Source organism: Oncorhynchus mykiss, chromosome 5, assembly GCF_013265735.2.
Source record: "Oncorhynchus mykiss isolate Arlee chromosome 5, USDA_OmykA_1.1, whole genome shotgun sequence".
Classification (NCBI taxonomy): domain Eukaryota; kingdom Metazoa; phylum Chordata; class Actinopteri; order Salmoniformes; family Salmonidae; genus Oncorhynchus; species Oncorhynchus mykiss.
In genome coordinates this window covers 25,902,735-25,916,074 of record NC_048569.1, presented here as the reverse complement: position 1 = coordinate 25,916,074, position 13,340 = coordinate 25,902,735, and the positions used below count along the sequence as shown (strand labels likewise).

The 13,340-nt window shown below is 40.7% G+C and overlaps 1 protein-coding gene across 1 annotated transcript in view; it reads right to left on the bottom strand.

Moving 5' to 3' along the window:
• LOC110523500 (collagen alpha-1(I) chain) overlaps nucleotides 1-13,340 on the bottom strand; it is a 68,778-nt gene that overhangs the window by 22,446 nt on the left and 32,992 nt on the right. Inside the window, exons 19-26 of the mRNA XM_036977140.1 lie at nucleotides 11,542-11,586; nucleotides 11,319-11,372; nucleotides 11,089-11,196; nucleotides 10,940-10,993; nucleotides 10,666-10,719; nucleotides 10,418-10,462; nucleotides 9,965-10,018; nucleotides 1,037-1,081 (exon numbers count right to left, since the gene is read on the bottom strand). Coding sequence (XP_036833035.1) covers nucleotides 1,037-1,081; nucleotides 9,965-10,018; nucleotides 10,418-10,462; nucleotides 10,666-10,719; nucleotides 10,940-10,993; nucleotides 11,089-11,196; nucleotides 11,319-11,372; nucleotides 11,542-11,586 — 459 coding nt within the window. The remainder of the gene's footprint in view (nucleotides 1-1,036; nucleotides 1,082-9,964; nucleotides 10,019-10,417; nucleotides 10,463-10,665; nucleotides 10,720-10,939; nucleotides 10,994-11,088; nucleotides 11,197-11,318; nucleotides 11,373-11,541; nucleotides 11,587-13,340) is intronic.

Here is a 13,340-nt window from a genome sequence, read left to right as displayed (position 1 = left end):
TGATAAGGTGTTTATATTTGCCACCTTGCACTGCCCGGCCAAAAATAGCTGAGCCTGGAGAATGATATAATTTGCCAACCAATGAATTTAAACATAAAGGTCACTATGAGACTGAGTAACTATAAGAAGTTCTTAGAGTTACTTATACTGAACCAGAATATAAACGCAACATGTAAAGTGTTGGTCCCATGTTTCATGAGCTGAAATAAAGAAATCAGAGAAATGTTCCACGCGCACAAAAAGCTTATTTCTCTCAAATTGTAAGCAGAAATTAGTTTACATCCCTGTTAGTGAGCATTTCTCCTTTGCCAAGATAATTCATCCACCTGACAGGTGTGGCATATCAACAAGCTTATGATCATTACACAGGTGCACCTTGTGCGGGGGACAATAAATGGCCACTCTAAAATGTGCAGTTTTGTCACACAACACAATGTCTCAAGTTTTGAGGGAGCGTGCAATTGGCATGCTGACTGCAGGAATGTCCACCAGAGCTGATGCCAAAATTGAATGTTCATTTGTCTATCATAAGCTGCCTCCAACGTCATTTTAGAGAATTTGTCAGTACATCCAACCTGCCTCACAACCACAGATCACATGTAACCCCGCCAGCCCAAGACTTCCACATCCGGCTTCTTCATCTGCGGGATTGTCTGAGACCAGCCACCCGGACATTTGATGAAACTGAGGAGTATTTCTCTGCAATAAAGCCCTTTTGTGGGGAAAAAAATATTCTGATTGGCTGGGCCTGGCTCCCAAGTGGATGGACCTATGCCCTCCAAGGCCCACCCATGGCTGCGCCCCTGCCCAGTCAAGTGAAATCCATAAATTTGGGTCTTATTCATTCATTTCATAGAAGCTCATTTCATTCAATTGACTGATTTCCTTATATGAACTGTAACTCAGTAAAATCGTTGAAATTGTTGCATGTTGCATTTATATTTTTGTTCAGTAGTTTCATAGTGACCTTTAAGTGAACCACATGTATTGTGTTTCTGTCTCCATGATAGGACTATGCATACTGCTTGTACTGTACCTTTAGGCCTTTATCGCCAGTTATTCCCACTGAACCAGAGAGACCCTGTAACACATGAGAAACAAGTGTCAACTCAATACACATCAACAGAGGTCATATTGTATACACAAGCACTAATGTGAAGAAGACACACAGGGCTAACCATTAACAACTACAGTAACTACATAACTACACATATTAAACAAGGACACAAATTCATTAATCTTGTCATAATAACTTTAGAAGGTAATGATATTAGGTTGAAGTTGATAGGTGATTAATTAAAGTTGAAAATTCCCCACATACATTGACAATCATTTGTGAATCTGTCACATTGAGCAGGGTTGTGAAGATTGCCATCTGCTGTTCAGAACCAGAATGACTACAGTTGTCCAGCTATTGTACTGTATATACAGAAACTCTCAGGAGTATGTTTGCAAAATTTGCACTTCCAGGAATTTTCCCCAACTGGGAATTCTGGAAAACTGGGAAAGGTAACAGAATTAACAATTTTGGGAAAGTTAACAGAATTTCTCAACCCTACTCAGGAGACATTTTACTAGAATCCTTTCTGATTACACTAATAGTTTTCTTGAGCAATCTTTCAAATATTTTCTCAATTATATGTCAATATACAGATGTAGGATCTTAATTTCAGCCAGTTTGCTACAGCAGAAAAATTATCCCGCAACAACAGGAAATGTGAATTATTATGTGGATTATAATTAATGGAAAAAAATAGTGGGGGGTGCAACATTTTTTGTAAGAGAAAATCAAGTCTGAAATTCCAAACTTCAGATGCCTCAAAATCACTAAAAGTTTGAAGTGTCCTGCATTGCAGGAAGGTTCTGCTGCAACAGGGTGATACAATTAAGATCCTACATCAGTATGCAGTACAGACAGGGGGGAAAAAACAGACAAAATACATTTGAGATATATTTTGTGACATTGCTCTATGTATACATAGTGCCTTGCAAAAGTTTGTTTAGGCAAGCCTAAATTACTTAATTGCTTAAGAAATCACATAAGTTATATGAACCTCACTCTGTGTGAAATAATAGTGGTTGATATGATTTTTGAATGACTAACCTTTTCTCTGTCCCCCATACACACAACATCTCCAAGGTCCCTCAGTCAAGTATTGAATTTCAAGCACAGATTCAACTACAAAGACCAGGGAGCTTTTTAGAAAGCCTCATAAAGAAGGGAAGTGGTTGGTAGATGGTTAACAATAACAAATCAGACATTGAATATCTCTTTAAACATGGTCAGGTTAATGATTATGCTGTGGGTTATGTATTAAACCACCCAGACACATCAAATATGCAGTTGTCCTTCTGAATTAAGCTGCAGGACAGGAATGAAACTCCCTAGGGAGTTTTCATTCCTTCTTGTGGGAAGTTACTATAGACCACCAAGTGCTAACAGTCCGTATCTGTGAAATGCTTGATAATGTATGTGATATCAACAGAGAGGTATATTTTTTTCTGGGTGACCTACATATTGACTGGCTTTCATCAAGCTGTCCATTTAAGAAAGAGCTGCAAACTGTAATCTGTGCCTGCAACCTGGTTCAGGTTATCAGTCAACCTACCAGGGTATTTATAAACTGCACAGGAATGAAATAATCTACATGTACTGATCACATCTTTACCGAGGCTGCAGAAATCTGTTCTGAAGCAGTATCCACATCCATCGGATATAGTGATCATAATATAGTAGCAATATCGAGAAAAAAACAAGGTTCCAAAGGCTAGGTCCTAATATAGTGTATAAGATATATATATTTTTTTACCTTTATTTAACTAGGCAAGTCAATTAAGAACAAATTCTTATTTACAATGACGGCCTAGGAACAGTGGGTTAACTGCCTGTTCAGGGGCAGAACAACAGATTTGTACCTTGTCAGCTCGGGGATTTGATCTTACAACCTTCCGGTTACTAGTCCAACCAATAGGCTACCCTGCCACCCCGATATCATACACAAGGTTTTGTAGTGATTCCTATGTTGAAGAATTGCTCATTCCAGCTACTAATAAGCATGCACCCATTAAGAAAATGACTGTAAAAATGGTGAAGTCCCTGTGGATTGATGAGGAATTGAAATATGTTATAGTTGAGAGGGATGATGCAAAAGGATTGGCAAATACAGTGCATTCGGAAAGTATTCAGACCTCTTGACATTTTCCACATTTTGCAAAAACAGTTTTTAGACATTTTTGCAAATTTATACAACATAAAAAGTATTCAGACCCTTTGCTATGAGAGACGAAAATGAGTTCAGGTGCATTCTGTTTACATTGATCATCATTGAGATGTTTCTACAACTTGATTGGAGTCCACCAGTGGTAAATTCGATTGATTGGACACGATTTGGAAAGGCATACATCTTTTTATATAAGGTCCCATATAAGGTCCCATAGTTGACCGTCCATGTCAGAGCAAAAACCAAGCCATGAGGTCGAAGGAATTGTCCGCAGAGCTCCGAGACAGGATTGTGTCGAGGCACAGATCTGGGGAAGGGTACCAACACATTACTGCAGAATTGAAGGTCCCCAAGAACACAGTGCCTCCATCATTCTTAAATTGAAGAAGTTTGGAACCACCAAGACCTCCTAGAGCTGGCCGCCCGGCCAAACTGAGCAATTTGAGAAGAAGGACCTTGGTCAGGGAGGTGAGCAATAACCTGATGGTCACTCTGACAGAGCTCCAGTTCCTCTGTGGAGATGGGAGAACATTCCAGAAGGACAAGCATCTCTGCAGCATTCCACCAATCAGGTGATACAGCGTCCAGATGGAAGCCACTCCTCAGTAAAAGGCACATGACAGCCCGTTTGGAGTTTGCCAAAAGGCACCTTTGGCCAGAGCCTGGACTTAAACCCGATCGAACATCTCTGAAGAGACTTGAAAATAGCTGTGCAGCGACGCTCCCCATCCAAACTGACACACTGTCTGGCTGCACAGCCGATTGGTAAACATACTGTGAATTGAGAAATCGTGTGACTAAACTAAATAAAACGAAGAAAAAACTGTTAAGATAACTGATATAAAGGATAATAGTAAAAAGATTTAGAGCATCTTAAATTAAATGTTGGGCAAAAAGGCGAGCTCAGTTTCATCATTCATTGAATTAGATGACTAATTTATCACAAAACCCACTGATATTGGCAGATATTACTTTAATGACATGCCAACAACAACTTATGAACCTACACCTCAATGCGTAACTGACCAAATTATGAAAAACAAGCATTGTAATTTTGAATTCAGTAAAGTGAGTGTGGAAGAGGTGAAAAATGTTATTGCCACTCCTATTTGCCATCTCTTTAATCTAAACCTACAAGTTAGTGTGTGCCCTCAGGCCTGGAGGGAAGCAAATGTAATTCCCAATAATAGCAAAGTACACTTTACTGGCTCAAACAGCTGACCAACAACCTGTTACCAACCCTTAGCCAAATTTTGGAAAGAAATGAGTTTGACCAGATACAGTGCTATTCCACAGTAAACAAATATACAACAACTTTCATCACACTAATAGGGATGGGCACTCAACATGTCCAGTACTTACACAAATGACTGACGATTAGCTGAAAGAAAATTATAATAAGAAGATTGTGGGAGCTGTTTTGTTAATCTGCTGCTGTAAAAACATACAGTACCAGTCAGAGGTTTGGACACACCTACTCATTCCAGGGTTTTTCTTTATTTTTACTATTTTCAACATTGTAGGATAATAGTGAAGACATCAAAACCTTGAAATAACACATACAGTATGGAATCATGGAATCATGTCTCCAAAAAAGTGTTATATTTTATATTTCAGATTCTTCAAAGTAGCCACCCTTTCCCTTGATGACAGCTTTGCACACTCTTGGCATCCTTTCAACCAGCTTCATGAGGTAGCCACCTGGAATGCATTTCAGTTAACAGGTGTGCCTTGTTAAAAGTACATTTGTGGAATTTCCTTCCTTCTTAATGTGTTTGACCCAATCAGTTCGATTGTGACAAGGTACCGTAGGGGCGGTATACAGAAGATAGCCCTATTTGGTAAAAGACCATGTCCATATTATGGCAAGAACAGCTCAAATAAGCAAAGTGAAATAACAGTCTATCATTACTTTAAGACATGATGGTCAATCCAGAAAATGTCAAAAACCTTGAAAGTTTCTTCAAGTGCAGTCGCAAAAACCATCAAGCGCTGTGATGAAACTGGCTCTCATGAGGACCGCAACAGGAAAGGAAGACCCAGAGTTACCTCTGCTGCAGAAGATAAGTTCATTAGAGTTAACTGCACTTCAGATTCCAGCCCAAATAAATCCTTCACAGAGTTCAAGTAACAGACACACCTCATCTCAACATCAACTGCTCAGAGGAGAATGTGTGAATCAGGCCTTCATGGTCAAATTGCTGCAACAAAAAAAACACTACTAAAGGACACCAACAATAATAAGAGACTTGCTTGGGCCAAGAAACACGAGCAATGACATTAGACCGGTGGAAATCTGTCTTTTGGTCTGGTGAGTCCAAATTTGAGATTTTTGGTTCCAACCACCATGTCTTTGTGAGACGTAGTGTAGCTGAATGGATGATCTCTCCGCATATGTGGTTCCCACCGCGAAGAATGGAGGAGGACGTGTGATGGTGTGGATTGCTTTGCTGGTAACACTGTCTGTGATTTAATTCGAATTTAAGGCACACTTAACCAGCATGGCTACCACACCGATACGCCATCCCATCTGGTTTGGGCTTAGTGGGACTATCATTTGTTTTTCAACAGGATAATGACCAAAAACACACATCCAGGCCGTGTAAGGGCTATTTGAACAAGAAGGAGAGTGATGGAGCGCTGCATCAGATGACCTGGCCTCCACAATCACCCGACCTCAACCCAATTGGACTGCAGAGTGAAGGAAAAACAGCCACCAAGTGATCAGCATATGTGGGAACTCCTTCAAGGCTGTTGGCATTCCAGGTGAAGCTGGTTGATAGAATGCCAAAAGTGTGCAAAGCTGTCATCAAGGAAAAGGGTGGCTACTTTGAAGAATCTAAAACCTAAAATATATTTTTATTCATTTAACATGATTCCATGTGATATTTCATAGTTTTGATGTCTTCACAAGTAAGTGTGTTATGTCTTTACATCTCCTGCAATGTCGTGAATCAAGAGGTACCTGTCTAACAGAACACAGAGGGTGTTCTTTAAAGGAAGCCTTGTCAACATAATTTAGGTAGAGTCAGGCATTCCCCGGGGCAGCTGTCTAGGCCACTTACTTTTTTTTCAATCTTTGCTATTGACCTGCCAACTGGCACTCAGTAAATCCTGTGTGTCTATGTATGCTGATGACTCAACACTATACCAGTCAGCTACCACAGCAAGTTAAATCTCTGCAAACGCTTAACAAAGAGCTCCAGTCAGTTTTAGAATGGGTGGCAAGGAATAAGCTGGTCCTAAATATTTCAAAAAATAAAAGCATTGTATTTGGGACAAATAATTCACTAAACCCTAAACCTCAACCACACATTGTAATGTATAATGTGTAAATTGAACACGTTGAGGAGAATAAACTGCTTGGAGTAAGCCTGGATTGTAAAACTGTCATGTACAAAACAAATATATGCAACAGTAGCTAAGATGGGGAGAGTATAATAAAACAATGCTCTGTTTCTTGACATCACTATTAACAAAACAAGTCCAACAGCCACATGTTTTGTCGCACCTGGATTACTGCCCAGCCATATGGTCAAGTGCCACAAAGAGGGACACAGGTTAATTACAGTTGGCCCAGAACAGAGCAGCACAGCTGGCCCTTAAATGTACATGGAGAGCTAACATCAATAACATGCATGTCAATCTCTCCTGGCTCAAAGTAGAGGAGAGATTGACTGCATCACTACTTGTCTTTGTGAGAAGCATTGACATCTTGAAAGCACTGAGTTGTCTGTTTAAATGATGAGCACACAGCTCAGATACCTATGCATACCCCACAAGACACCAGGGGTCTCTTCACAATCCCCAAGTCCAGAACAGACTCTGGGAAACACACAGTACTACATAGAGCCTTGACTACATGGAACTATATTCCACATCAAGTAACTGATGCAAGCAGTAAAATCACATTTAAAAATCTGATAAAACTACATCTTATGGAAGATCAGTGAAGATCTTCACATCTGTGAAGAGACACACACACACACACACAAAGGCACACGCATTCCACACACATGCTAAGCCACGCACTGTACACTTCAATATTGCTGTATTATAGATTTTTGAAGATACAGTGCCTTGCGAAAGTATTCGGCCCCCTTGAACTTTGCGACCTTTTGCCACATTTCAGGCTTCAAACATAAAGATATAAAACTGTATTTTTTTGTGAAGAATCAACAACAAGTGGGACACAATCATGAAGTGGAACAACATTTATTGGATATTTCAAACTTTTTTAACAAATCAAAAACTGAAAAATTGGGCGTGCAAAATTATTCAGCCCCCTTAAGTTAATACTTTGTAGCGCCACCTTTTGTTGCGATTACAGCTGTAAGTCGCTTGGGGTATGTCTCTATCAGTTTTGCACATCGAGAGACTGACATTTTTTCCCATTCCTCCTTGCAAAACAGCTCGAGCTCAGTGAGGTTGGATGGAGAGCATTTGTGAACAGCAGTTTTCAGTTCTTTCCACAGATTCTCGATTGGATTCAGGTTTGGACTTTGACTTGGCCATTCTAACACCTGGATATGTTTATTTTTGAACCATTCCATTGTAGATTTTGCTTTATGTTTTGGATCATTGTCTTGTTGGAAGACAAATCTCCGTCCCAGTCTCAGGTCTTTTGCAGACTCCATCAGGTTTTCTTCCAGAATGGTCCTGTATTTGGCTCCATCCATCTTCCCATCAATTTTAACCCTCTTCCCTGTCCCTGCTGAAGAAAAGCAGGCCCAAACCATGATCCTGCCACCACCATGTTTGACAGTGGGGATGGTGTGTTCAGAGTGATGAACTGTGTTGCTTTTACGCCAAACATAACGTTTTGCATTGTTGCCAAAAAGTTCAATTTTGGTTTCATCTGACCAGAGCACCTTCTTCCACATGTTTGGTGTATCTCCCAGGTGGCTTGTGGCAAACTTTAACCAACACTTTTTATGGATATCTTTAAGAAATGGCTTTCTTCTTGCCACTCTTCCATAAAGGCCAGATTTGTGCAATATACGACTGATTGTTGTCCTATGGACAGAGTCTCCCACCTTAACTGTAGATCTCTGCAGTTCATCCAGAGTGATCATGGGCCTCTTGGCTGCATCTCTGATCAGTCTTCTCCTTGTATGAGCTGAAAGTTTAGAGGGACGGCCAGGTCTTGGTAGATTTGCAGTGGTCTGATACTCCTTCCATTTCAATATTATCGCTTGCACAGTGCTCCTTGGGATGTTTAAAGCTTGGGAAATCTTTTTTTATCCAAATCTGGCTTTAAACTTCTTCACAACAGTATCTCGGACCTGCCTGGTGTGTTCCTTGTTCTTCATGATGCTCTCTGCGCTTTTAACGGACCTCTGAGACTATCACAGTGCAGGTGCATTTATACGGAGACTTGATTACACACAGTTGGATTGTATTTATCATCATTAGTCATTTAGGTCAACATTGGATCATTCAGAGATCCTCACTGAACTTCTGGAGAGAGTTTGCTGCACTGAAAGTAAAGGGGCTGAATCATTTTGCACGCCCAATTTTTCAGTTTTTGATTTGTTAAAAAAGTTTGAAATATCCAATAAATGTCGTTCCACTTCATGATTGTGTCCCACTTGTTGTTGATTCTTCACAAAAAAATACAGTTTTATATCTTTATGTTTGAAGCCTGAAATGTGGCAAAAGGTTGCAAAGTTCAAGGGGGCCGAATACTTTCGCAAGGCGCTATATGTTGTGGTAGAGTAGTATGTAATAATGTGTTGTGTGATGTACTGTTTTATTTTGTATGTAATTACCTTAATCTTGTTTGGACCCCAGGAAGAGTAGCTGCTGACATGGCAGCAGCTAATGGGGATCCGTAATAAAATACAAATACCATGAAGCCATTGGTGACTGACAGAGTTACAGAGTTCAATGGCTGTGATGGGAGAAAACTGAGGATGGATCAACAACATTGTAGTGATTCCACAAATGACTTAAATGACAGAGTGAAAAGAAGAATACAAATATACAGAATAAACACGGCAAAGAAATACACTTTTTGGCCTAAATGCAAAGTCTTATTTTTGGGGCAAATCTAACACAACACTCCCTATTTTCAAGATGGTGTGGGCTGCATCATGGTATGGGTATGCTTGACATCCAAAAATACTGGGGTTTCTCAGGATAAAAAGAAATGGAACTAAGCCCAGGCAAAATTCTAGAGGAAAACCCGCTTCAGTTTGCTTTACACCAGACACTCGGAGAGGAATTCACCATTCAGCAGCACAATAACCTACAGCACTTGGCCAAATCTACACTGGAGTTTCTCACCAAGAAGACAGTGAATGTTCCTGAGTGGCCAAGTTACAGTTTGGACTTAAATCAACTTGAAAATGACTGTCTAGCCATGATTCCCTACATCTTGAAAGAGCTTGAAGAATTATGAATAGATTAATGGACTAATATTGCACAATCCAAGTGTGAAAGGCACTTGTAATCGCTGCCAAAGGTGTTCCTAACATGTATTGACTCAGGGAGCTGACTATATTTTAGTTAATTTATATACAATTACTTGTGTTTTTTTTTCATTCTTCCACTTTGACATTACAGAGTATTTTGTGTAGATTGTTGACAAAAAAATACAATTAAATCCATTTTAATTAGACTTTGTAACACAAAAGGTGAATAAATCCAATGGGTGTGAATATTTTTGCAAGGCACTGTATACAAGCTCAGTGTCTTCAGGGGTGTGATCATGGTATTGAAATATGATATAGAATGGGAACCTGTGTACCAGGCTTTCCTTCTGGTCCCTCTGTCCCAGGTGGGCCTGGCAAACCCTGTTGGAGACAAGTACACACACTCATAATAAGTGTACTGTGATTACGTAATATTCAGCAGCCTACAGTATTCACCAAGGTGGCCGGGGGGGGGGGGGGGGGGGGGGGGGTCAATAGTGGGATGATGGACGGTAATTCACACTAGCTTTTAGTCAGCTCCATTAGATAAGCCCATACAGCCTTGGATACTCTTCATCACCAAGCAAAAGTGTTAGTATTAAGTGTTTTGCCACTTATCTGCACACACATCACAGATCTGCTGTTCTGACAATCACAGATGTTGCCCATTGAGGTGTATACTGTATATCTGATTTGTCAAGAATATTGATGTGTTTTTCATTGCAAATTGATCAAGTAGATGGCTCCACTAGTGTTTGTCTGTGCATGGTATGTGCTTACCAGTGAACCAGGCTGGCCATCATGCCCTCTCTGTCCGATGCGACCCTGGGTAGAAGAAGGCAGTGCCAATCAGGTTACCATTCAAATATCAAGAGCAGGACTAAAATCACGCTTTACTAAATACTAAGGTTGAACAAATATTCCTGTAGAATTCCAAATCCCACAAATTCTGGATAACATGGACATTTTGTGAAAGTTCCCAGAATTTTCCAACCCTCATAAACACATTCAATAGGAGAGTGTCCTACCTTGGTCCCTCTGTGTCCAGGCTGGCCGTTGCGCCCATCTGGACCCCTATTCCCCTTCAGAGAAACATAATTTTTTTATGAGACTATAGCTGTTTCCCAAATGGCACCTCCTACAGGACTCAAAGTAGTGCACTATATACTGTAGGGTATCGGGTGCCATTTGGGACACACATTTTAGGACATGAAATCCACAGTTTTATCATCATTTTGACCAATCTTAACAGGCAGGCTGATGAAAGAATGACAATCTAAATGTTTTTAAGTCTTCTCTGACCTTCAGCCCATCTCTGCCCAGTTTTCCCTGAGGGCCAGTTTCTCCATTCTCTCCCTAAAAGAGGAGACACAAAATCCATCAGTCTTCCAGTGGTAAAGTAGCAGTCTATATAACTGTAGATACAGTGATAAGGCAGGGAGACAACCTACCCCAATGCCTTTAGTGCCAGGTTGACCATTGAGCCCTGTAAAGCCAGGGAAGCCACTAGGACCACTCTCTCCCTGAGGCCCTTGGATGCCCGAAGCACCCTGAACACACTGAGAGATAGAACGAGAGAGAGAAGACAAATGTGTAACTCATAATTTAGATGTCAAAGAGTATGAATCAAGAGTTTTAGTTTTGTTGAATGTCTACACGTCTCCAGAGGCTGGGTTCTTACTCTCTCCCCCTTCGGTCCAGGGTCCCCTTTGTCCCCGTCTGGTCCCCTCTTACCCTGTGGAGGTCAGAGAGGAGTCAGAGGACTGCAGGTACAGAAAGTAGTTGAAAAGCATGCAACCTGATTCTTTAAAGTGTTTTGAATCAATCTAAGGACAATACAACAATGTATTATATCTAATTCAAAATGTATTTCAGTAAAACGCAGAAGCAGTACTAATACTTACAGTAATTCCAGGGAAACCCTTTGGACCTTGTGTTCCCAGTGGCCCCTTCAATCAAAGAATGACAGAGAAGGGATTGAAGTGTTAGTTCCTTTTAGTTAGATTTTCTTGCTTCAAGTAGATAGACATGGAGGCATATCACATCATGGCTCCAAAACTCCAGAAATATTTCACAAAATCTTCCCTTTCATGATGATCTCATTGTCTAATCTATAGCCACACTTCAGCCATACTGACTGACAATGTAAACTGACTAGACTGAAAACCTTTTTTCCTCACATTTCCAAAGAATACATTTATATTTTCCAACAGGGCTATACATTTGGGTGAGTTTTTTTTCTCGCCTGAGTAGCCTCGTTTCACTGCCAAAAATAAAATTAAACCATCTAGTGTTCAGCGAAATAACAACAATGTCAAATACAGGTAGCCTAGTCAATAGTTAACATCTAATCACATTAACCGTTACTCTCTCGCAGGAAACCTTCACTCTTGCGCAGATATTTAGAAACGAAACATGACAATTTGAAAAATAAGCGAGAATAAAGATGACTTTCGAGTAGTAAGACGTATAAAAGCAACAGATACCATTAATAAGAAGGGTCTAGAAGCGACTTATACGGTGAGCTACCGAGTGGCTAGGACAGGCAAGCCCCATTCTATTATGGAGGGCTTAATTCTTCCTGCTGCCGTGGATATGGCTGGGACAGTGCTGAGGGAAAAGGCCAACAAAACTATACAGACAATGCCTTCATCAAACAACACTGTTTCACAACGCATCAGTGAATTATATGCGTTACAGCTGGATGAGTCAACAGACGTGGCGGGCCTGGCACAGCTCCTGTCCATTACGTTTATGGGGGGTCAATTAAGGAAGACATTCTCTTCTGCGAACCACTGGAAACCAGCACCTGAGTGAACTGGGTGCGCAATTACGCAGGTACTTTCCCGAAATGGACGACACAAACAACTGCATTCGTTATCTCTTTCATGCCCTGCCTCCAGTCCACTTACCGATATCTGAACAAGAGAGCCTCATCGAACTTGCAACAAGCAGTTCTGTGAAAATGTAATTTAATCAGAAGCCACTGACAGATTTCTGGATAGGGCTGCGCTTAGAGTATCCTGCCTTGGCAAATCATGCTGTTAAGACACTGATGCCCTTTGCAACCACGTACCTATGTAAGAGTGGATTCTTGGCCCTCACTAGCATGAAAACTAAATACAGGCACAGACGTGTATGGAAAATGATTTCAGACTGAGACTCTCTCCAATACAACCCAGCATTGCATTGAGTTATGTGCATCCTTTCAAGCACACCCTTCTCATCAACCTGGGAGTTATTCACCATTTTTTGATGAACAAATAAGGTTTTATATGTATGATGGCTAAATAAAGAGCAAAATGATTGATTATTAATATATTATTATTTGTGCCCTGGTCCTATAAGACCTCTTTGTCACTTCCCATGAGCCGGGTTGTAACAAAAACTTACACTCATTCTTATGTTTAATAAATGTATTGTGTGTGTGTGTGTGTGGCAGGCTTACAATGATGGCAAAAAACAACATTAGAGAGTGTGCTGCCCCTGGTGCTATAGAGGGGGTACGCAGCTGGAGGTTGAACGTTTGAAGGGGTACGGGACTATAAAACGTTTGGGAACCACTGGCCTTAGAGGAAGCTCGATAACAGCTAAACTCACATGCAAACCGCCTGGGGATGGGTTTCTACACTATGGCAATCTAGCAGTTTACAACTTCTCCAAATGGGCGTTTAATATCACACAGAGATACAGTGTGTTCATC